Consider the following 24,324-nt stretch of genomic DNA (forward strand, 5'->3'; position numbering starts at 1 on the left):
GTATTGGGAGACTTCTTACTGTGTCCACCTCAGTCCAATGCCAGCATCTCCACATCATAAATTTTCACAGCATTATAAACCATTTCTTTCAATTTGAGATTAAATTCCTCACTGGTGCGTTCCTCTCATACTTTCTTTCTCAATGGAATATATCTTTGTTCAGTTATTCAGTTTAAATATCTGCCATTGCTTCTCTACACTCTTACCTTTTCACCTATTTCCCCATTCCACTCTGGCCTGAGGAAGCAATGGCCTAGTGATATGAACTCTCGACTATTAATCCAGAAACTCAGTTTATATTCCAGGGACTCGATTTCAAATCCCTCTACAGCAGCTGGTGGAATTTAAATTCAATGAAAAACATCTGGAATTAAGAATCTACTGATGACCATGAAACTATTGTCGATTGTCAGAAAAACACATCTGTTCATTAATGTCCTTTAAAAAAGGAAATCTGCTATTCTTACCCGGTTTGTGACTCCAGAGCCACAGCAATGTGGTTGATTCTCAACTGCCCTCCAAGGGCAATTAGGGATGGGCAATAAATGCTGGCCAGCCAGCAATGCCCCTGTCCCAAGAATGAATAAAATAAAACCTGTCTTCATACCCCAGCAACTGTACTTATTAAGTTTCTTACTCTCATATTGCCTAGTGGACCCTTGATGAGATCTATGGTGGCCTTAAATAATCCTGTCTCATCACACATAACCAGGTCCAAAATAGCACGGACCCAGACTGGTCCCAAAACATACTGTATTAAGAAACTGTCTCTATCAAATCTTCCTCCACTCTACCTTTGCCAATTTGAATTGTCCAATCAATATACAGATTAAAGTCACCCTTGATTACTTTTTACAAACTCCCATCATCAAACCTCCTACTTAAGACCAACCACAACTCATCCTATCAAAGTTTAAGTGAGGGTTGACACCCCAGTTTTCTAGCTCTTACCACAAGTTGGGAAATCTCCTCAGGTATGTGGGTGAATTTCATCCCATGATCCTGTCCCAGGTACAGTTTTTCTAGGGATTCCACAGAACAAATTTCTTGAGGAAATGCCCGAAACCTGTTCCCAGTCAAACCGAGAATCTTCAGTTTGGTTAAATTCTTTACTCCAGGAGCAACCTGTCAATTAAATAAAGTTTTTATTGTTTTCTTGACAGCAGTAGGTACAAACGAGAGAGTAGGATGTCACTTGGTGTTTTCATAGAAGAAAAAATCCATTTGAACATTAATACCCACAGGGGTCATAGTTAATGATAAAATCCTGCAGATGCTGGAATCTGAAACAAAAACAGAAAATGCTGGAAATCTCATCAGGTCTGACAACGTCTATGGAGAGAGAATAGAGCCAAAATTTTGAGTCTGGATGACTCTTTAGCTCAATTTGCTCTCCAGGGTCACAGTCATACAGTTAGTTTGGCTTATTCTCTATTTAGAGAGAGCAGGGTTGGGATTTTATTACCGCCTGAGTGGGGCAGGAATTGTTTACCCCAGAATTTCATCCTTAATTCTGTCTATATTTCTACTCTAGAGTCACTTACTGTCATAAAAGCAAATTACTGCGGATGCTGGAATCTGAAACCAGTTGTTGTTACTGGCAGTGGTTCTGTGGATAATCCCACAATTGTTTCATCTTTAAACTTAAAAGCTAATGTGAGAAAAAAAGGAAATTTGCTGAAAAATAGATTCACAGCTCCTTCTAGTTCTGAGAATGCTGCATGCCTGAGTATAGCACATCTTGAATGCAGCATCCAGTCAGTTTGGGAAGGTGAGGATTATTCCCTTTGCAGTAGAGGAGATTAAGCTGAGATTTGATAGAGATGGTGGTTAACAGCAAGGTGGAGTGTCTTGGGCCAAAGAAGTAGGAGCCATATGTCATGTATTGGCAGCTGGGATCAAGTGAATCCCTTGAACAGTATAGGGGCTGTAGGAGGAGAATTAAGAGACGAATCAGGAGGGCAAAAAGGGGACACGAGATTGCTTTGGCAGATAAGGCAAAGGAGAATACGAAGGCATTCTACAAATACATAAAGGGCAAAAGAGTAACAAGGGAGAGAGTAGGGCCTCTTAAGAATCAACAAGGTCATTTATATGCAGATCCATGAGAGATGGGTGAGATACAAACAAAGAACAAAGATCCTAAATTAATATTTCTCATCAGTTTTTACTGTTGAGAAAAGCCTGGATGTTCGGGAACTTGAGGACATAAATAGTAATGTCTAGAGGAGTGCACATATTATAAAGAAGAAGATACTCAAAGGCTTAAAGCGCATCAGGGTAGATAAATCCTCGGGACCTGATGAAGTGTATCCCAGGACATTGTGGGAGGCTAGGGAGGAAATTGCGGGTCCCCTAGCAGAGATATTTGAATCATCGATAGTCACAGGCGAGGTGCCAGAAGATTGGAGGGAGACAAATGTTGTGCCTTTGTTTAAAAAGGGCTGCAGGGAAAAGCCTGGGAATTACAGGCTGGTGAGACTCACATCTGTGCCGGGTAAGTTGTTGGAGGGTATTTTGAGAGACAGAATCTACAGGCATTTTGAAATGCAAGGACTGATTAGAGACAGTCAGCATGGCTTTGTGAGTGGAAAGCCATGTGTCACAAATTTGATTGAGTATTTTGAAGGGATAACGAAGAAGGTAGATGAGGGCAGTGCAGTTGATGTTGTCTACATGGACTTTAGCAAGGCCTTTGACAAGGTACCACATGGTAGGTTGTTAAATCTCACGGAATCCAGAGTGAGGTAGCTAAATGGATACAAAACTGGCTTAATAACAGAATAAGAAGTCTCACAACACCAGGTTAAAGTCCAACAGGTTTAGTTGGTAGCAAAAGCCACTAGCTTTTGGAGTGCTTGTTGCCTCTTAGTCACTCACCTGACAAAGGGGCAGCAAGTGCTCCGAAAGCTAGTGGTTTTTCCTACCAAATAAACCTGTTGGACTTTAACCTGGCGTTATGAGACTTCTTACTGTGTTTACCCCAGTCCGACACCGGCATCTCAATGACAGAAGCCAGACTAAGGTTGTAGAGGGTTGTTTTTCAAACTGGAGACCTGTAAACAGTACTGTGCCTCAGGCATCGATGCTGGGTCCACTGTTATTTGTCATTTATATTAATGATTTGGATGAGACTATAGGAGGCATGGTTAGTACATTTGTTGATGACACCAAGATTGGTGGCATAGTGGACAGTGAAGAAAGTTATCTCAGATTGCAATGGGATCTTGATCAATTGGACCAGTGGGCTGACGAATGGCAGATGGGGTTTAATTCAGATAAATGCAAGGTGATACATTTTGGTAGACTGAACCAGGGCAGGACTTATTCAGTTAATGGTAGGGCGTTCCAGAACAAAGAGATCTTGGGGTATATATTCATAGTTCCTTGAAAGTGGAGTCACAAGTGGACAGAGTGAGGAAGAAGGCACCAATCTTGAAGACCTTCGCATCTCAGCAAAAGTAGCTAGGTATTTTGGCAATCATTCAGAAGTCAGGACCATTCTTCTTCAGATTTTTATAATCAGTGTTGACAGCAACAAACTTGGTTTTCTGCATGCTTGGTTTCATTAGTCAGAACAGTGAACACAGGAGTTGGGACGTCTTGTTGAAGTTGTACAAGACATTGATAAGGCCACAGTTGGAATACTGTGTGCAATTCTGATCACACGATTATAGAAAGGATATTATTAAACTTGAAAGAACATAGAACATTACAGCGCAGTACAGGCCCTACAGCCCTCGATGTTGTGCCGACTAGTGGAACAAATCTAATGATCCTCTAACCTAAACTATTCCGATGTTATCCACTGCCTATCCACTGACCATTTGAACATGCTTAAAGTTGGCAAGTCCACAACTGCTGCAGGCAGGGCATTCCTCGACCTTACTACCCTCTGAGTAAAGAACCTACCTCTGACATCTGTCCTACAATTATCACCCCTCAACTTAAAGCGATGTCCCCTCGTGTTAGCCATCACCATCCGAGGAAAAAGGCTCTCACTGTCCACCCTATCTAACCCTCTGATCACCTTGTATGCCTCAGTTAGGTCACCTCGTAACCTTCTTCTTTCTAACAAAAACAACTTCAAGTCCCTCAACCTTTCCTCATAAGACCTTCCCACCATACCAGGCATATGTAGTGGTACATTTTGGCAGGTCAAATGGGATGAAGGAATATAATATTATGGGTAAGACTCTTAACAGTGTGGAAGATCAGAAGGATTTTGGGGTCCGGGTTCATAGGACTCTCAAATTGGCTTCGCAGGTAGAGAGTGTGGTTAAGAAGGCGTATGGTGTACTGGCCTTCATCGATTGAGGAATTGAACTTAGGAGTCGGGAGATAATGCTGCAGTTGTATAAGACCCTGGTCAGACCCCACTTGGAGTACTGTGCTCAGTTCTGGTCACCTCATTACAGGAAGGATGTGGAAGCCATTGAAAGGGTGCAGAGGAGATTTACAAGGATGTTACCTGGATTGGGTGAAATGCCTTATGAGGATAGGTTGAGAGAGTTCAATCTTTTCTCCTTAGAGAGAGACGAAAGATGAGAGGTGACCTGATAGAGGTTTATAAGATGTTGAGAGGTATTGATCGGGTGGATTCTCAGAGGCTTTTTCCCAGGGCTGAAATGGCTGCCACAAGAGGACACAGGTTTAAGGTGCAGGGGAGTAGGTACAGAGGAGATGTCAGGGGTAAGTTTTTCACTGAGGGTGGTGGGTAAGTGGAATTGGCTGCCGGCGGTGGTGGTGGAGGCAAATTTGTTAGGGTCGTTTAAGAGACATCTGGATGAGTACATGGGACTTAATAGGATTGAGGGTTATAGATAGGCCTAGTAGGTAGGGATATGATTGGTGCAACTTGTGGGCCAAAGGGCCTGTTTGTGCTGGAGTTTTTCTATTATTCTATCTCTGCCATATGCTTGTAAGGACTAGACAGGGTAGATGCAGGGAGGATGTTCCCAATGGTGGGGGAGTCCAGAACCAGGGGGGTCACAATCTGAGGATTGTGGGTAAATCATTTAGGACTGAAGTGAGGAGAAATTTCTTCACCCAATGAGTGGTGAGCCTGGGGAATTCATCAATACAGGAAGTAGTTGAAGCCAAAATATTGAATGCATTCAAGAGGCAGCTGGATATAGCACTTGGGGCAAATGGGATCAAAGATTATGGGGAGAAAGCAGGATTAGGCTATTGAGTTGGATGATATGATCATGATGAATGGCGGAACAGCCTTGAAGGGCCAAATGGCCTCCTCCTGCCCCATCTTTTATGTTTCTTTGTTTCTAAAAGTTTCTGCAAGTATATAAAAAGGAAAAGAGTGGCTCAAGTAAACGTGGTCCTTGAGTGGATGAGAAGAGGGATTTAATTACAGGATATAAGGGAATGGCTGAGATATTGATCAGGTATTTTGTGTCGGTCTTCACAGTGGAAGACACAAAGAACATGCCAAAAATTGACGACAGGAAGGCTGTGGCAGATGAGGACCTAGAAACTATCATTATCATGAAAGAGATAGGTTGGGCAAGTTAATGGGGGCTGAAGGTAGACAAGTCTCCTGGTCCTGATGGAATACATCCCAGGGTACTAAAAGAGATGGCAGGGGAAATAGCAAATACATTAGTGATAATTTACCAAAATTCACTGGCCTCTGGGGTGGTTCCCGCAGATTGGAAAACAGCAAATGTGACACCACTGTTTAAAAAAGGAAGTAGACTAAAGGTGGATAACTATAGGCCAGTTAGCTTAACTTCTACAGTCGGGAAAATGCTTGAATCTATTATCATGGAAGAAATAGCGAGACATCTGGATAGAAATTGTCCCATTGGCAACACACAGCATGGTTCATAAAAGGTAGGTCATGTTTAACTAATTTACAGGAATTCTTTGAGGCATAACATGTGTGGTGGACAACGAGGAACTAATGGATGTGGTATATCCAGATTTCCAGAAGGCATTTGACAAGGTGCCACAAAAAGGGCTGCTGCATAAGAAAAATGTCCACAGCATTAAGGATAATGTCACAGAGTCATAGAATCCTACAGTGCAGAAGGTAGCCATTTGGCCACAATCCCATCCAGGGCCTATCCCCCTCAAGAACAAAGAAAGAACAAAGAAAATTACAATGCAGGAACAGACACCTTAGCCCTCCAAGCCCGCACCGACCATGCTACTCAACTTAACTAAAACCCCCTACCCTTCCGAGGATCACATCCCTCTATTTCCATCCTACTCATGTATTTGTCAAGGCGCTCCTTAAAAGTCACAATCATATCTGCTTCCACTACCTCCCCTGGCAACAGGTTCCAGGCATCCACCACTCTGTAAAAATTCTGCTTGCACATTTCCATTAAACTTTGCACCTTAAACCTGTGTCCCCTAGTAATTGGCTCTTCCATCACTGAAGAGTAAAAGATACTGGGAAAATCTTCTGACTGTCCACTCTGTCCATGCCTCTCATAATCTTGTAGACTTCTATCAGGTCTCCCCTCAACCTCTGTCATTCCAGTGAGAACAAACCGAGTTTCTCCAACCTCTCCTCATAGTTGATGCCCTCCATTCCAGGGCAACATCCTGGTAATTCTCTTCTGTACCCTCTCCAAAGCCTCCACATCCTTCTGGTAGTGTGGCGACCGGAATTGAACACTATATTCCAAGTGCAGTCGAACTAAGGTTCTATAAAGCTGCAACATGACTTGCCAATTTTTAAACCCAATACCCTGGCCAATGAAGGCAAGCATGCCATATGCCTTCTTGACTACCTTCCCCACCTGCGTTGCCACTTTCAGTGACCTGTGTACCTGTACACCCAGGTCCCTCTACCTACCAATACTCTCAAGGGTTCTGCCATTTACTGTATATTTCCTATCTGTATTAGACCTTCCAAAATGCATTACCTCACACTAGTCCAGATTAAACTCCATCTGCCATCTCTCCACCCAAGTCTCCAACCAATCTATGTCCTGCTGTATCCTCTGATGGTCCTCATCGCTATCCACAAATCCATCAACCTTTGTGTCGTCCTCAAACGTACTAATCAATCCAGTTATATTTTCCTCCAAATTATTTATACATATTACAAATGGCAAAGGTCCCAGCACTGATCCCTGAGGAACACCACTTGTCACAGCCCTCCATTCAAAAACGCACCCTTCCACTGCTACCCTACGTCTTCTGTGACCGAACCAGTTTTGTAACCAGCTCACCTCTGATCCCACGTGTCTTCACCTTCCAGAACATAGAACATTACAGCGCAGTACAGGCCCTTTGGCCCTCGATGTTGCGCCAACCTGTGAAAACCAATCTGAAGCCCATCTAACCTACACTATTCCAACATCATCCATGTGTTTATCCAATGACCATTTAAATGCCCTTAATGTTGGCAAGTCCACTACTGTTGCAGACAGGGCATTCCACACTCTTACTACTCTCTGAGTAAAGAACCTACTTCTAACATCTGTCCTATATCTATCACCCCTCAAGTTAAAACTATGTCCCCTCGTGCTAGCCATCACCATCCGAGGAAAAAGGCTCTCACTGTCCATCCTATCTTATCCTCTGATCATCTTGTATGCCTAGAACATAGAACATAGACATAGAACATAGAACAGTACAGCACAGTACAGGCCCTTCGGCCTTCAACGTTGTGCTGAGCTATGTCCAATCCCAAGATCAAGCTATCCCACTCCCTATAATTCTGGAGTGCTCCATGTGCCCATCCAATAACTGGTTGAAAGTTCCTAAAGTGCCCTATTCCACTATCACAGCAGGCAGTGTATTCCCCAACTTCTCTGTAAGTGAAGAATCTACCTCGGACATCCCTCCTATATCTCCAACTATGAACGTTATAGTTGTGCCCCCTAGTAACAGCTACATCCACTTGAGGATATAGTTTCTGCACGTCCACTCTATATATCCCCCTCATCATCTTATGAATCTCTATTAAGTCGCCTCTCATTCTCCTCTGCTCTAAAGAGAAAAGCCCCAGCTCCCTCAACCTTTCCTCATAAGACCGACCCTCCAAACCAGGCAGCATCCTGGTAAATCTCCTCTGCACTCTCTCCAATGCTTCCACATCCTTCTTATAGTGAGATGGCTAGAACTGCACACAATATTCCAAATGTGGTCTCACCAAGGTCCGGTATAGTTGCCGCATAACCCCACAGCTCTTAATCTTAAATCCCCTGTTAATAAACACTAACATACTATAAGCCTTCTTCACGGCCCTATCCACTTGAGTGGCAACCTTCAGAGATCTGTGGATACGAATCCCAAGATCTCTCTGTTCCTCCACATTTCTCAGAACCCTGTCGTTGACCCTGTAATCCGCATTCAAATTTGTCCTACCAAATTTGTCCTACCTAGCACTTACCAGGGTTAAACTCCATGTGCTACTTTTTGGCCCAGTTCTACATCCTATCAATGTCTCTTTGCAGCCTGCAAGAGCCTTCCACCTCAGCCATTACTCCACCAATCTTGGTGTCATCAGCAAATTTACTAACCCACCCTTCAGCCCCTTCTTCCAAGTCATTGATAGAAATCACAAATAGCAGAGGACCCAGCACTGATCCCTGTGGTACACCGCTGGTAACTGGCCTCCAGTCTGAAAATTTTCCCTCCATCACCACCCTCTGTCTTCTATGAAACAGCCAGTTACTTATCCAATCGGCCAACTTTCCTTCTATCCCACACCTCCTTATCTTCTTCATGAGCCTACCATGGGGAACCTTATCAAACGCCTTACTAAAATCCATCTCTACGACATCAACTGCTCGACCTTCATCTACACACTTAGTTACCTCCTCAAAGAATTCAATCAAATTTGTGAGGCAGGACTTACCCCTCACAAAACCGTGCTGACTATCCCGGATTAAACTGCATCTTTCCAAATGGTCATAAATCCTATCTCTCAGGACCCTTTCCATTAACTTACCGACCACTGAAGTAAAACTAATTGGCTTATAATTACCAGGGTCATTCCTATTTTCTTTCTTGAAGAGAGGAACAACATTCGCCACTCTCCAGTCCTCTGGCACAATCCCCATGGACAGTGAGGACCCAAAGATCAAAGCTAAAGGCTCCGCAATCTCATCCCTTTCTTCCCAAAATATCCTAGGATGTATCCCATCTGGCCCAGGGGACTTATCGACCTTCAGTTTTTTTTCTCCTCAAAATTGCTAATACATCTTCCCTCAGAAGATCTACCTCCTCCAACCTATCAGCCTGTATCACGCACTCCTCCTCAAAGACATGGCCCCTCTCCTCGGTGAACACTGAAGAAAAGTATTCATTCATCACCTCACCGATCTCTTCTGTCTCCATGTGCAAGTTCCCACTACTATCCTTGACTGGCCCTAACCTCACCCTGGTCATTCTTTTATTTCTCACATAAGAGTAAAAAGCCTTGGGGTTTTCTTTTATCCGACCCGCCAAGGACTTCTCATGCCCCCTCCTAGTTCTCCTAAGCCCTTTCTTTAACTCATTTCTAGCTACCTTGTAACACTCAAACGGCCCAACTGAGCCTTGTTTTTTTCATCCTTACATACGCTTTCTTTTCTTAACAAGATAATCAACCTCCTTTGTGAACCATGGTTCCCTCACTCATAAACATAAGAACATAAGAATTAGGAGCAGGAGTTGGCCATCTAGCCCTACGAGCCTGCCCCGCCATTCAATAAGATCATGGCTGATCTGAAGAGGATCAGTTCCACTTTCCCACTTTCTCCCCATAACCCTTAATTCCCCTGTCTATCAGAAACCTATCTACCTGTGACTTAAATATATTCAGCGAGGTAGCCTCCACCACTTCAACGGGCAGAGGATTCCAGAGATTCACCACCCTTTGAGTGAAGAAGTTCCTCCTCAACTCTGATCTAAACTGCCCCCCCCCATCTTGAGGCTGTGCCCTCTAGTCCTGCTATCCTTTCTAAGCAGGAAGAATCTCTCTACCTCTACCCTACCGGCCATTTCCTCCCTGATACGGACATACCTCTCAAGAACACGCAGTATTTGTTCCTTGAAAAAGCTGCTTTTTCGTTTGTGCCCATACCTGACAGTTTCTGTTCCCATCTTATGCTTCCCAATTCTTGCTTAATCGCATCATAATTACCCTTGCCCCAATTATAAACCTTGCCCTGCCGTGTGACCCTATCCCTCTCCATTGCAATAATGAATGACACCGAATTGTCCTAACTCTAAAGTGCTCTCCCACAAACAAATCTAACACTTGGCCCAGTTCATTACCCAGTACCAAGTCCAATGTGGCCCCACCTCTTGTCGGCTTATCCACATATTGTGTCAGGAAACTCTCTTGCATACACTGTACAAAAAGTGTCCCATTCAAACTATTTGACCTATAAGACCCTTGTCAGGCCTCATTTAGAGTATTGTGCGCAGTTCTGGTCGCCTCACTATAAGAAAGATGTAGAAGCTATTGAGAGGGTACAGAGGAGATTTACAAGGATGTTGCCTGGACTGGGAGGCATGCCTTATGAAATTAGGTTGAGGGAGCTGGGACTCTTTTCCCTGGAGAGACGAAGGTTGAGAGGCGACCTGATAGAAGTTTACAAAATGTTGAGAGGAATAGATAGGGTGGACTCTCAGAGGCTATTTCCCCGGGTTGAAATGGTCGCTACGAGAGGACACAGATTTAAGGTGCAAGGAGGGAAGTTCAGAAGTGATGTTAGGGGTAAGTTTTTCACTCAGAGGGTGGTGAGTGAATGGAATCGGCTGCCGTCAGTGGTGGTGGAGGCGAACTCGCTGGGGTCTTTTAAAAGACTTCTGGATGAGTATATGGGGTTTAATGAGATTGAGGGTTATAGATAGGTCTGTAGGTTGGTAGGTGTTGATGTGATCGGCGCAACTCGTGGGCCGAAGGGCCTGTTTGTGCTGTAGTGTTCTATGTTCTATAAAGGTTCCAATCAATATTTGGAAAGTTAAAGTCACCCATGATAACTACCCTGTGACCTCCACACCTATCCATAATCTACTTTGCCATTTCTTCCTCCACATCTCTATTACTATTTGGAGGCGTATAGAAAATGCCTAACAATGTGACCGATCCTTTCCTATTTCTAACTTCAGCCCATATTACCTCAGTAGGCAGATTGCCCTCGAAATGCCTTTCAGCAGCTGTTAAACTATCCTTGATTAACAGTGCTACTCCCCCACCTCTTTTACTGCCTTCCCTACTCTTACTGTAACATCTATACTGCCTCTATTAAGTCACGTCTTAACGTTCTTCTAACAAAAACAGCCTCAAGTCCCTCAACCTTTCCTCATAAGACCTTCCCACCAAACCAGGCAACATCCTGTTAAATCTCCTCTGCACCCTTTCCTATGCTTCCACATCTTATAATGCGGCGACCAGAACTGTGCGCAATGCTCCAAGTGCGGCCGCACCAGAGTTTTGCACAGCTGCAACATGAACTCATGGCTCTGAAATTCAATCCCTCTACCAATAAAAGCTAACACACCGTACACCTTCTTAACAACCCTATCAATCTGGGTGCCAACTTTCAGAAATCTATGCACATGGACACCTACATCTCTCTGCTCATTCACACTACCAGGTATCTCACCATTAGCCCAATACTCTGTATTCCTGTTATTCCTTCCAAAGTAAATCATCTCACACTTTTCCGCAATAAACTCCATTTGCCACCTCTCAGCCCAGCTCTGCAGTTTATCTATGTCCCTCTGTAACTGCAACATCCTTCTGCACTGTCTACAACTCCATCAACTTTAGGGTCATCTGCAAATTTGCTAACCCATCCTTCTATACCCTCATCCAGATCATTTATAAAAATGACAAACAGCAGTGGCCCCAAAACAGATCCTTGCAGTACACCAATAGTAATCGAACAAAGAACAATACAGCACAGGAACAGGCCCCTCGGCCCTCCAAGCCTGTGCCACTCATGAGCCCAACTAAACCATTTGTTTGTATCCCTCTATTCCCAGTCTGTTCATGTGGCTATCTAGATAAGTCTTAAATGATCCCAGTGTGTTTGCCTCAACCACCTTGCCTGGCAGTGCATTCCAGGCCTCCACCACCCTGACGTTCCCCTCACATCTGTGCTGGCTCACAATATCTCTCGTTATCCAAGGTTCCCAAAACTTGCCATACATATCCTTCATCCTTATAGGAATGTGGCAGTCCTGAATCTCTATCAATTTACTCTTAAAAGCCTCCCACATGCCAGATGTTGATTTGCCCTCAAACATCTGCTCCCAATTTACATTCTTCAGTTCCTGCCTTATATTGTTGGAAAGAATTATAAGCGATAGGATTTATAATCATCTAGAGGGAACTAAATTGATTAGGGATAGTTAACATGGTTTTGTGAAGGGTAGGTCAGGCAGTTGACGTGGTGTGTATGGATTTTAGCAAAGCGTTTGATAAGGTTCCCCATGGTAGGCTATTGCAGAAAATGCAGATGCATGGGATTGAAGGTGATTTAGCAGTTTGGATCAGGAATTGGCTCGCTGATAGAAGACAGAGGGTGGTGGTTGATGGGAAATATTCAACCTGGAGTTCAGTTACAAGTGGTGTACCCTCAGGGATCTGTTTTGAGGCCACTGCTGTTTGTCATTTTTATAAATGACCTAGATGAGGGTGTAGAAGGATGGGTTAGTAAATTTGCGGATGACACTAAAGTCAGAGGAGTTGTAGACAGTGAGGATGGATGTTACAGTTTGCAGAGGGACATAGATAAACTGCAGAGCTGGGCTGAGAGGTGGCAAATGGAATTTAATGTGGAAAAGTGTGAGGTGATTCACTCTGGAAGGAGTAACAGGATTACAGAGTACTGGACTAATGGAAAGACTCTTGGTAGTGTGGATGAGCAGAGAGATGTCAGTGTCCATGTGCATAGTTACTAATGGTGTGCCACTGGGATCTGTTTTGGGGCCACTGCTGTTTGTCATTTTTATAAATGACCTAGATGAGGGTGTAGAAGGATGGATTAGTAAATTTGCTGACAACACCAAAGTCGGAGGAGTTGTAGACAGTGAGGATGGATGTTACAGTTTGCAGAGGGACATAGATAAGCTGCAGAGCTGGGCTGAGAGGTGACAGATGGAGTTTAATACGAAAAGTGTGAGGTGATTCACTTTGGTAAGAGTAACAGGAGTACAGAATATAGGGCTAATGGAAGGTCTTAGTAGTGTTGACGAGCAGAGAGATCTCGGGGTACATGTGCATAGCTCCCTGAAAGTTGGCACCCAGGTTGATAAGGTTGTTAAGAAGACGTACGGTGTGTTAGCTTTTATTGGTAGAGGGATTGAATTTCAGAGCCGTGAGGTCATGTTACAACTGTACAAAATTCTGGTGCGGCCGCACTTGGAGTATTGCATACAGTTCTGGTCGCCGCGTTATAAGAAAGATGTGGGGCCATTGGAAAGGGTGCAGAGGAGGTTTACCAGGATGTTGCCTGGTATTGTGGGAAGGTCTTATGAGGAAAGGCTGAGGGAACTTGAGGTTAATTTCATTGGAGAGAAGAAGGTTACGAGGTGAACTGATTGAGGCATACAAGATGATCAAAGGATTGGATCAGGTGGACAGTGAGAGCCTTTTACCTCGGATGGTGATGGCCATCAAGGGGACATAGCTTTAAATTGAGGGATGATAATTATAGGACAGATGTCAGAGGTAGGTTCTTTACTCAGAGGGTAGTAAGGGCGTGGAATGCCCTGCCTGCAGCAGTTGTGGACTCGCCAACTTTAAGGGTGTTCAAATGGTCAGTGGATAGGCATATGGATAACATTGGAATAGTTTAGGTTAGAGGGTCATTAGATTGGTTCCACTGGTCGGCACAACATCGAGGGCCGAAGGGCCTGTACTGCGCTGTTACGTTCTATGTTCTATTGTTGTAATTAACCTTCCCCCAATAACCCCATGCATTTACCCTCGCTAGTCGCTCTGGCATGAAGGGGCAATTTATCATGGTCAATCCACCTAACCTGCACATCTTTAGAATGCATTAGCATGGATCGAGGATTGCTTAACTAACAGAAACCAAAGAGTGGGGGTAAATGAGTGTTTTTCTGGTTGGCGATCAGTGACTAATGGTGTGTCTCAGGGATCAGTGTTGGGATCGCAATTGTTTACAATTTACATAGATGATTTGAAGTTGGGGACCAAGTGTAATGTGTCAAAATTTGCAGATAACATTAAGATGAAGGGTAGAGCAAAGTGTGCAGAGGACGCTGAAAGTCTGCAAAAGGATATAGATAGTCTAAGTGAGTGGGCAAGGGTCTGGAAGATGGAATACAATGTTGGTAAATGTGAGGTCATCCATTCTGGTAGGAATAACAGCAAAATGGACGATTATTTAAATAGTACAAAATTGCAGCATGCTGCTGTGCAGAGGGACCTGGGTGTCCTTGTGCATAAATCACAAAAAGTTGGTCTGCAGGTGCAGCAGGTAATTAAGAAGGCAAATGGAATGTTGTCCTCCATTGCTAGAGGGATGGAGTTTAAAAACAGTGAGGTTATGTTACAGCTGTATAAGGTGCTGGTGAGGCCACACCTGGAGTACTGTGTACAGTTTTGGTCTCCTTACTTGAGAAAGGATATACTGGCACTGGAGGGGGTGCAGAGGAGATTCACTAGGTTGATTCCGGAGTTGAGAAGATTAGCTAATGAGGAGAGACTGAGTAGACTGGGGCTATACTCATTGGAATTCAGAAGAATGAGGGGAGATCATATAGAAACATATAAGATTATGAAGGGAATCGATAAGATAGAAGCAGGGAAGTTGTTTCCATTGGCAGGTGAAACTACAACTAGAGGGCGTAGCCTCAAAATAAGGGGAAGCAGATTTAGGACTGAGTTAAGGAGGAACTTCTTCACACAAAGGGTTGTGAATCTGTGGAATTCCCTGCCCAGTGAAGCAGTTGAGGCTCCCTCATTGAATGTTTTTAAGGCAAGGATAGATACATTTTTGAACAGTAAATGAATTAAGGGGTATGGTGAGCGGGTGGGTAAGTCGAGCTGAGCCCATGAAAAGATCAGCCATGATCTTATTGAATGGTGGGGCAGGCTCGAGGAGCCAGACGGCCTATTCCTATTCCTAGTTTTTATGCTATGCTCTGATCTGATCTCGATTGATGTCCTGGATAACTGAAGTGAAACCTCCCCATTTTTGGGTGCAATTTTCCAGCTCTTCATGCTGGTGCGATCTTCTAGTCCTGTCAATGGCGCAGCCCGCTGCTTGCTTCCCAGCAGAGTGGGGCTGAAGCCATGGGAAATCCCACTGGCAGCAGCGGGATCACTGCCAATAAGTAGTGACACACCTGCTGGGAAAAACACCACAGGGAGGCTAAAGGATTCCGGTTTTTGAAATCATTTCTTCTCACAATAAATGGTAATATCTGTCAGCTTTCTGAATTACTTCCTGTATCTACACACTAGCCTTTTGTGACACATGCACCAGGACATCTAGATCCCTCTGAATCTCTGTGCTCTCCAATTTAGATAATAAGCTTTTTTTACTCTTCCTGTCAAAATGAACAATTTCACATTTTTTCACATTACACTCCATTTGCTGGGTGTTTAAATTGTCTATATCACTTCATCACCTTCTTTTTAGAAACACAGAAACTAGAAGCAAGACGAGACCATTTGGCCCTTCAAGTCTGCTCCACCATTCACTCTGATCATAGCTGATCTGGGGTTAAAATGCTGGAACTCCTAACATCACTGTGGGTGTAGCTACCCCACATGGACTGCTGAAGTTCAAGAAGGCAGCTCACTATCATTTTCTCAATGTCAACATATTCTACGAAAGACCAAATAGAACCTCCATTAAATCCATAAGCTGTATTTAGAAGCCCTGTATTGTGAGCGTTCTTCACTCTGCCCTCTCCAGTGATACTTCAGTTTATTCATCTCCCCACCCCACTTAGAATCTGATTGAATCGTACAGACCAGGAAGAGGCCATTCGGCTCGTTAAGTCTGTGCTAGCTCTTTCGCTGTTACCCTATCCATTTGTGATCTCCCAAATCTCTGAGGAATTCTGAACTGACCCCCTTTAGCTCTCCCACAACTCAATGCCTCCAGTTACAACCAATATTTATATATGGATAACTGATACTTTCTGTCTATTTAACATCCCTGTTCTGTCCCTGTGCACAAAAGACTGTTCTCATCTCCCCCTTTACCTCATTCCTTCTCTATCTGAAAAGTCTTTGCATCTTCAATCTTACTGCTTTCTGTATTACTGTCCAGCCCCACTTTCTTATCTATGGCTCATATTGCACTGTAAAAAGTCTGACAACACCAGGTTCTCTCAGAACTCTCCATTCACCTGAAGAAGAGGGAAACCTCGAAAGCTAGTGAGTTTACTATCAAATAAATCGGTTGGACTTAAACCTGGTGTTGTCAGACTTTTTACTGTGTTTACCCCAATCCAACGCCGGCATCTCCACATCATGACTCATATTGCACTGCCAGGCTTGTACCTCTTTAAGTTTGTTGTCATCCAGAGACAGAACCTCCAGTTGCCTCAGGCTGCAGATTTGCTTGGGGAAGTATCTGAGGACATTCTGACTCAAATCCAAAAGGCGAATGTCTGTCAAGTCCGAAAAGCAGCAGCTTAGGTTTTTTAACTGTGTGTTTCTGAGGTAGAGAAGCTGTAAAGAAGCCCCGAGTTGGCAGACCACAGCAGGGAGAGTGTCCAGACGGTTATCAGACAGATCAAGTTCTGCCAGATTGTCTGGGAATGAGCGAAGGAGACTGAGGTCTAGAAAGTTGATGCTGATGTCTAACACACACAGGTTGGTGCAGTGGCGCAGGCTTTGGGGAATAAAAGCCAGGTGGTTATGGCTGAGGTATAAATGTTTGAGGTTTGCTAAACAGTTGATATCATCGGGAAGACAAATCAAAGCATTTTCTTTCAGGTCCAGAATCTCCAGGCTGTGGAGTTGGCAGAATCGGAATGGGAGGACCTGGATGTTGTTGTCCTGGAGGTAAAGTTGTTGGAGTTGAGTCAGAGTGCTGATCTCCCAGGGTAAAGAGTTCAGGCTGTTTCCGGACAGGCCCAGCAGCTGAAGGTGATGGAGTTTCTTACACATTTCCCCCGGGAATTGCCTCAGGTTGAGTTTGTAGAGGCGGAGTTCCCGCAGATTCCTCAATCTGATGAGGATAGGAATCAGGAGCGGAAATTCCAGCGGGTTTTCACTCAGATCCAAACTCCGCAGTTGTTGTAATTCCGCCAAAGCGCCGCAGATTCGCGCCAAGCGGTTCCTGTTCAGAAATAAAACCCGCAATTTGCTGAGGTGGCGGATCTGAGGCGGAATCCGTGTGATCTGATTATTTTCCAGATGTAATTCCTCCAGATGTTGAAGCTGGAAAATCTCCAACGGGAATTTCAGCAGCTGCATTCCCGCCAAATCCTGGAACAAAACCCGGACTTGCCGCAACTCCGGGCGGGAAAGCGGCGCGGGAACCGGAGGCAACATCGGAGAGACCGGAGTAAACCCGGATCAGACCCGGAGTAAACCCGGATCAGACCCGGAGTAAACCCCGATCAGACCCGGATCAAACGCGGATCAGACCCGGATCAAACGCGGAGTAAACCCCGATCAGACCCGGATCAAACGCGGAGTAAACCCCGATCAGACCCGGAGTAAACCCCGATCAAAGACGCACCGATCCCGGAGTCGGATCCCCGGGCGGGTTTCCCGCTGTTTCTGAGTTTCTGTTTGACGCGGGGGAGGGGAGGGGCATCTCCATGGAAACAAAAAGACACAATGACTCAGCAAATTAAATAATAAACCCTAACCAGAGCCATCATTAACCAGAGCTACCATTAACTAGACCTATCATCAACCAGAGCCATCATCAACCAGAGCCATCATTAACCAGAGCTACCATTAACTAGACCTATCATCAACCAGAGCCATCATTAACCAGAGCTACCATTAACTAGACCTATCATCAACCAGAGCCATCATTAACCAGAGCCATCATTAACTAGACCTATCATCAACCAGAGCCATCATTAACCAGAGCAACCATTAACTAGACCTATCATCAACCAGAGCCATCATTAACCAGAGCCATCATTAACCAGAGCTACCATTAACTAGACCTATCATCAACCAGAGCCATCATTAACCAGAGCTACCATTAACTAGACCTATCATCAACCAGAGCCATCATTAACCAGAGCTACCATTAACTAGACCTATCATCAACCAGAGCCATCATTAACCAGAGCTACCATTAACTAGACCTATCATCAACCAGAGCCATCATTAACCAGAGCTACCATTAACTAGACCTATCATCAACCAGAGCCATCATTAACTAGACCTATCATCAACCAGAGCCATCATTAACCAGAGCCATCATTAACTAGACCTATCATCAACCAGAGCCATCATTAACCAGAGCTACCATTAACTAGACCTATCATCAACCAGAGCCATCATTAACCAGAGCCATCATTAACCAGAGCCATCATTAACCAGAGCTACCATTAACTAGACCTATCATCAACCAGAGCCATCATTAACCAGAGCTACCATTAACTAGACCTATCATCAACCAGAGCCATCATTAACCAGAGCCATCATTAACTAGACCTATCATCAACCAGAGCCATCATTAACCAGAGCAACCATTAACTAGACCTATCATCAACCAGAGCCATCATTAACCAGAGCTACCATTAACTAGATCCATCATTAACTAGACCTATCATCAACCAGAGCCATCATTAACCAGAGCTACCATTAACTAGACCTATCATCAACCAGAGCCATCATTAACCAGAGCTACCATTAACTAGACCTATCATCAACCAGAGCCATCATTAACTAGACCTATCATCAACCAGAGCCATCATTAACCAGAGCCATCATTAACTAGACCTATCATCAACCAGAGCCATCATTAACCAGAGCTACCATTAACTAGACCTATCATCAACCAGAGCCATCATTAACCAGAGCCATCATTAACTAGACCTATCATCAACCAGAGCCATCATTAACCAGAGCCATCATTAACTAGACCTATCATCAACCAGAGCCATCATTAACCAGAGCTACCATTAACTAGACCTATCATCAACCAGAGCCATCATTAACCAGAGCTACCATTAACTAGACCTATCATCAACCAGAGCCATCATTAACCAGAGCCATCATTAACTAGACCTATCATCAACCAGAGCCATCATTAACTAGACCTATCATCAACCAGAGCCATCATTAACCAGAGCTACCATTAACTAGACCTATCATCAACCAGAGCCATCATTAACCAGAGCTACCATTAACTAGATCCATCATTAACTAGACCTATCATCAACCAGAGCCATCATTAACCAAAGCTACCATTAACTAGACCTATCATTAACCAGAGCCATCATTAACCAGAGCTACCATTAACTAGACCTATCATCAACCAGAGCCATCATTAACCAGAGCTACCATTAACTAGATCCATCATTAACTAGACCTATCATCAACCAGAGCCATCATTAACCAAAGCTACCATTAACTAGACCTATCATTAACCAGAGCCATCATTAACCAGAGCTACCATTAACTAGACCTATCATCAACCAGAGCCATCATTAACCAGAGCTACCATTAACTAGACCTATCATTAACCAGAGCCGTCATTAACCAGAGCCATCATCAACCAGAGCCATCATTAACCAGAGCTACCATTAACTAGATCCATCATTAACTAGACCTATCATCAACCAGAGCCATCATTAACCAGAGCCATCATTAACTAGACCTATCATTAACCAGAGCCGTCATTAACCAGAGCCATCATTAACTAGAGCCATCATTAACTAGACCTATCATCAACCAGAGCCATCATCAACCAGAGCCATCATTAACTAGAGCCATCATTAACCAGAGCTATCATTAACCAGAGCTATCATTAACTAGACCTAGGTTAGCTAGGATGAGGTTAGCTGTCGGAAGTACTTCTGCATTTCATCTCCTATAATGTGTAAATCTATCTGGGTGGGTGGGCTTGTATTTGCATCCCAGGGCGTCCTGCTTGGTTTACCATAGATTATCTTGGCAGCCGATAGTCCCGTGGTAGAGTGGGGTTTATTCTCATGTGGTAGAGGGCTAAGGGTAAGATTTTTAACCAGTTTACACCGGTTCCAGATGTTAGCTTGGCTAGCTTAGCTTTAAGGGCTCTTTCCACTATCCCTGCTGCCTGGGGGTGGTAGGCACGGCGGAACTGCTGCTGTATGTGTAAAATGTCACATAGTTATTAATTTCCCCTACAAAATGGGGGCCATTGTACGAGCTAATCTGCTGGGGTACCCCAAATCTCGGTATTGTTTCTGTCAATAACAACTTTACTACTGTCGAGGCCCTGTTATTTGTAGTTGGGAAAGCCTCCATCCATCTACTAAACACATCAACAATTACAAGACAATACTTATATATTGCACACGCGGTAATTTGATAAAATCCAACTGAATACAATCAAATGGGCCATCAGGCAAGAGTGATTTCCCTGGTGAGCACGTTATTCCTTGGCCAATGTTATTTTGTTGGCATGTTAAACATGATGCTATGCGAGACTGAGCAGCCTTGGCCAGTTGGGGGTGCCACCAGGTAAGAAGCAATATTCCACTCATTCCCACTTTCCCAAGGTGGGTGTCAGAGTGTAGACAATCAATCAATAAAGGCAGTAATGTATCTGGGATACAAACTTGGCCAGCTGGAGTAACCCAGAGGCCTTTTAACGCAGAATGTGAACATCCATGTGTCTTCCAAAGATCGTGTTCAGAAGCAGGGCGTCCCCCTGAATAGTGACTATATCTGATTTATTGCCTGTTTATTCATGGTGGGCACTCTGTTAGTTTGGGCTGTTGCAGCCTTTTCGGTGGCATAGTCAGTTCTGGCATTACCCCTGGTCACTGCCGAGCCATCAGCAGCATGGGCAGTACATTTAATAATGGTCAGTTGTTTAGAGTGGAGGATGGCTTGGAGAAGATTGCGAACATAAGGAGAGTTTTGAATGGGAGTCCCCAAAGAGGTAAGGAAACTTTTTTGGGCCCATAATTGGTCAAAATCGTGGGTGACCCCGAAAGCATAACGGGAGTCGGTATAAATGTTTGCGGATTTGTTCGCAGCGAGGATGCAGGTGCGGGTGAGGACAAAGAATTCAGCTTTTTGCACAGAGACCGAAGGGTTGAATGCAGCCACCTCCTGGATGGTAGTATCGTTTACAACTGTTTTATATAGGGCACTGGTGAGGCCGCAGCTGGAGTACTGTGTGCAGTTTTGGGCGCCGTACTTACGCAAGGATATTTTGGCCTTGGAGGGAGTGCAGAGGAGGTTTACTAGGCTGATGCTGGAGTTGAGGGGGTTGAGCTATGAGGAGAGGCTGAATAAATTAGGCTTGTACTCGTTAGAGTTTAGAAGAATGAGGGGAGATCTCATTGAGACGTATAAGATGATGAATGGGATGGATAGGATAGAGGTGGAGAGACTCTTCCCGCTCAGAAAGGACAGTAGGACTAGGGGGCACAGCCTCAAGATGAAGGGGGGGCGGTTTAGAACGGAGTTGAGGAGGAACTTCTTCACTCAAAGGGTGGTGAATCTCTGGAATTCTCTGCCCGTTGAAGTGGTGGAGGCTGCCTCGCTAAATATATTTAAGTAACGGGTAGAAGGGTTTTTGACAGACAGGGGAATTAAGGGTTATGGGGAGAAAGCGGGAAAGTGGAACTGATCCACTTCAGATCAGCCATGATCTTATTGAATGGCGGGGCAGGCTCGAAGGGCTAGATGGCCTACTCCTGCTCCTATTTCTTATGTTCTTATGAATAAAAGAATGATTAGGGCAAGATTAGGGCCAGTCAAGGACAGTAGTGGGAAGTTATGTGTGGAGTCTGAAGAGATAGGAGAGGTACTAAATTAATATTTTTCATCAGTATTCACGCAGGGAAAAGTCAATGTAGTTGAGGAGAATACTGAAATACAGGCTTTTAGACTAGACGGGATTGAGGTTCATGAGGACGTGTTAGCAATTCTAGAAAGCGTGAAAATAGATAAGTTCCCTGGGCCAGATGGGATTCATCCTAGGATTCTCCGGGAATCTAGGGAGGAGATTGCAGAGCCTTTGGCTTTGATCTTTATGTCATCATTGTCTACAGATATAGTACCAGAAGACTGGAGGATAGCAAATGTTGTCCCATTGTTTAAGAAGGGGAGTAGAGAACATCCTGGAAATTATAGACCGGTGAGCCTTACTTCTGTGGTGGGCAAAGTTTTGGAAAGAATTATAAGGGATAGGATTTCTAATCATCTAGAGAGAAATCATTTGATTAGGGATAGTCAACACGGTTTTGTGAAGGGTACGTCATGCCTCACAAACCTTATTGAGTTCTTTGAGAAGGTGACCAAAGAGTTGGATAAGGCAAAGGCAGCTGACGTGGTGTATATGGATTTTAGCAAAGCGTTTGATAAGGTTCCCCATGGTAGGCTACTGCAGAAAATGCAGATGCATGGGATTGAGGGTGATTTAGCAGTTTGGATCAGGAATTGGCTAGCTGATAGAAGACAGAGGGTGGTGGTTGATGGGAAATATTCAACCTGGAGTTCAGTTACAAGGGGTGTACCCTCAGGGATCTGTTTTGGGGCCACTGCTGTTTGTCATTTTTATAAATGACCTAGATGAGGGTGGAGAAGGATGGGTTAGTAAATTTGCCGACGACACCAAAGTCAGAGGAATTGTAGACAGTGAGGATGGATGTTGCAGTTTGCAGAGGGACATAGATAAGCTGCAGAGCTGGGCCGAGAGGTGACAGATGGAGTTTAATGTGGAAAAGTGTGAGGTGATTCACTCTGGAAGGAGTAACAGGATTACAGAATATAGGGCTAATGGAAGGACTCTTGGTAGTGTGGATGAGCAGAGAGATGTAAGTGTCCATGTGCATAGCTCCCTGAAAGTTGGCACCCAGGTTGATAAGGTTGTTAAGAAGGCGTACGGTGTGTTAGCTTTTATTGGTAGAGGGATTGAATTTCAGAGCCGTGAGATCATGTTACAACTGTACAAAACTCTGGTGCGGCCGCACTTGGAGTATTGCGTACAGTTCTGGTCGCCTCATTGTAAGAAAGATGTGGAGGCATTGGAAAGGGTGCAGAGGAGGTTTACCAGGATGTTGCCTGGTATGGTGGGAAGGTCTTATGAGGAAAGGCTGAGGACTCGAGGTTGTTTTCATTAGAGAGAAGAAGGTTACGAGGTGACCTAACTGAGGCATACAAGATGATCAGAGGATTAGATAGCGTGGACAGTGAGAGCCTTTTTCCTCGGATGGTGATGGCTAACACAAGGGGACATAGCTTTAAATTGAGTGGTGATAATTATAGGATGGATGTCAGAGGTAGGTTCTTTACTCAGAGGGTAGTAAGGGCGTGGAATTCCCTGCCTGCAGCAGTTGTGGACTCGCCAACTTTAAGGGCGTTCGAATGGTGAGTGGATAGGCATATGGATAACATTGGAATAGTTTAGGTTAGAGGGACATTAGATTGGTTCCACTGGTTGTCGCAACATCGAGGGCCGAAGGGCCTGTACAGCGCTGTAATGTTCTACGTTCTAACTGAGTAACCAGAAATGGGTCTCCCAGAGGGAGAAACTGCTATCAACATATAAGGTAAGGTCTGGAGAGGGGAAAGGAGAGTCAGTAAGGTCTGGATGAGGCAAGGTCAAAAAGTGGTTCCAAAGTAATCAATCATGAGGGGGTTGCTGGAGGTCATTGGGAGGAGCAGTCAGGAAAGTGGCCAGATTAACTGGAGTGGAAGAAAACCTTAGTACTTTGGAACAACATTGGCATGCCAGATATGTCAGGAGGTACCTCTGGTTTTTTATCTTTCCTTTGTTCGGCTTGTCGCTCTAGTTCTTTTTCTTGGTCTCGTCTCTCCCTTTCCAACCTCTCTTGTTCCACTCTCTCTCTTTTGTCCTTCTCATGGTTCTCACATTCCCACTTCAACATTTCCCAAGTTTTGGGTTTCCCTCCCTCATCACGTTCACTGGTCCCTCTCCGATGTGCGTTATCCACCCAGCTGGCCAGCTTTCATTTTTTGGTTACTTCCTTTCGATTGGCACAAGTAATCACGTCTCCAACTTCACCTAATTCCCAACCTTTACTTTTTTTTTCTGAAAACAATTTAATAAATACTCCACAAGGACAAACAGGCTTTAACAATTCCTGCTTTCAATCTAATGCAACAACAACCACTTACATTCGACAAGCAACCAGACCACACAAACCACACAAACACACTGAAATACAAAAACTACTCAAATTATTAGCTCAACCTTAGATTTTCTC

At 44.3% G+C, this 24,324-nt stretch overlaps 1 protein-coding gene across 1 annotated transcript in view; it reads right to left on the minus strand.

Moving 5' to 3' along the window:
• Positions 1-17,383, minus strand: part of LOC145341295 (uncharacterized) — a 38,842-nt gene extending 21,459 nt beyond the window's left edge. Inside the window, exons 1-2 of the mRNA XM_080186217.1 lie at positions 16,463-17,383; positions 952-1,125 (exon numbers count right to left, since the gene is read on the minus strand). Of these exons, the coding sequence (XP_080042343.1) occupies positions 952-1,125; positions 16,463-17,383 (1,095 nt within the window). The remainder of the gene's footprint in view (positions 1-951; positions 1,126-16,462) is intronic.
• Positions 17,384-24,324: the final 6,941 nt, after the last annotated feature.

The sequence above is a fragment of the Carcharhinus amblyrhynchos genome, chromosome 3 (assembly GCF_965287045.1).
Source record: "Carcharhinus amblyrhynchos chromosome 3, sCarAmb.v2.hapA, whole genome shotgun sequence".
Classification (NCBI taxonomy): domain Eukaryota; kingdom Metazoa; phylum Chordata; class Chondrichthyes; order Carcharhiniformes; family Carcharhinidae; genus Carcharhinus; species Carcharhinus amblyrhynchos.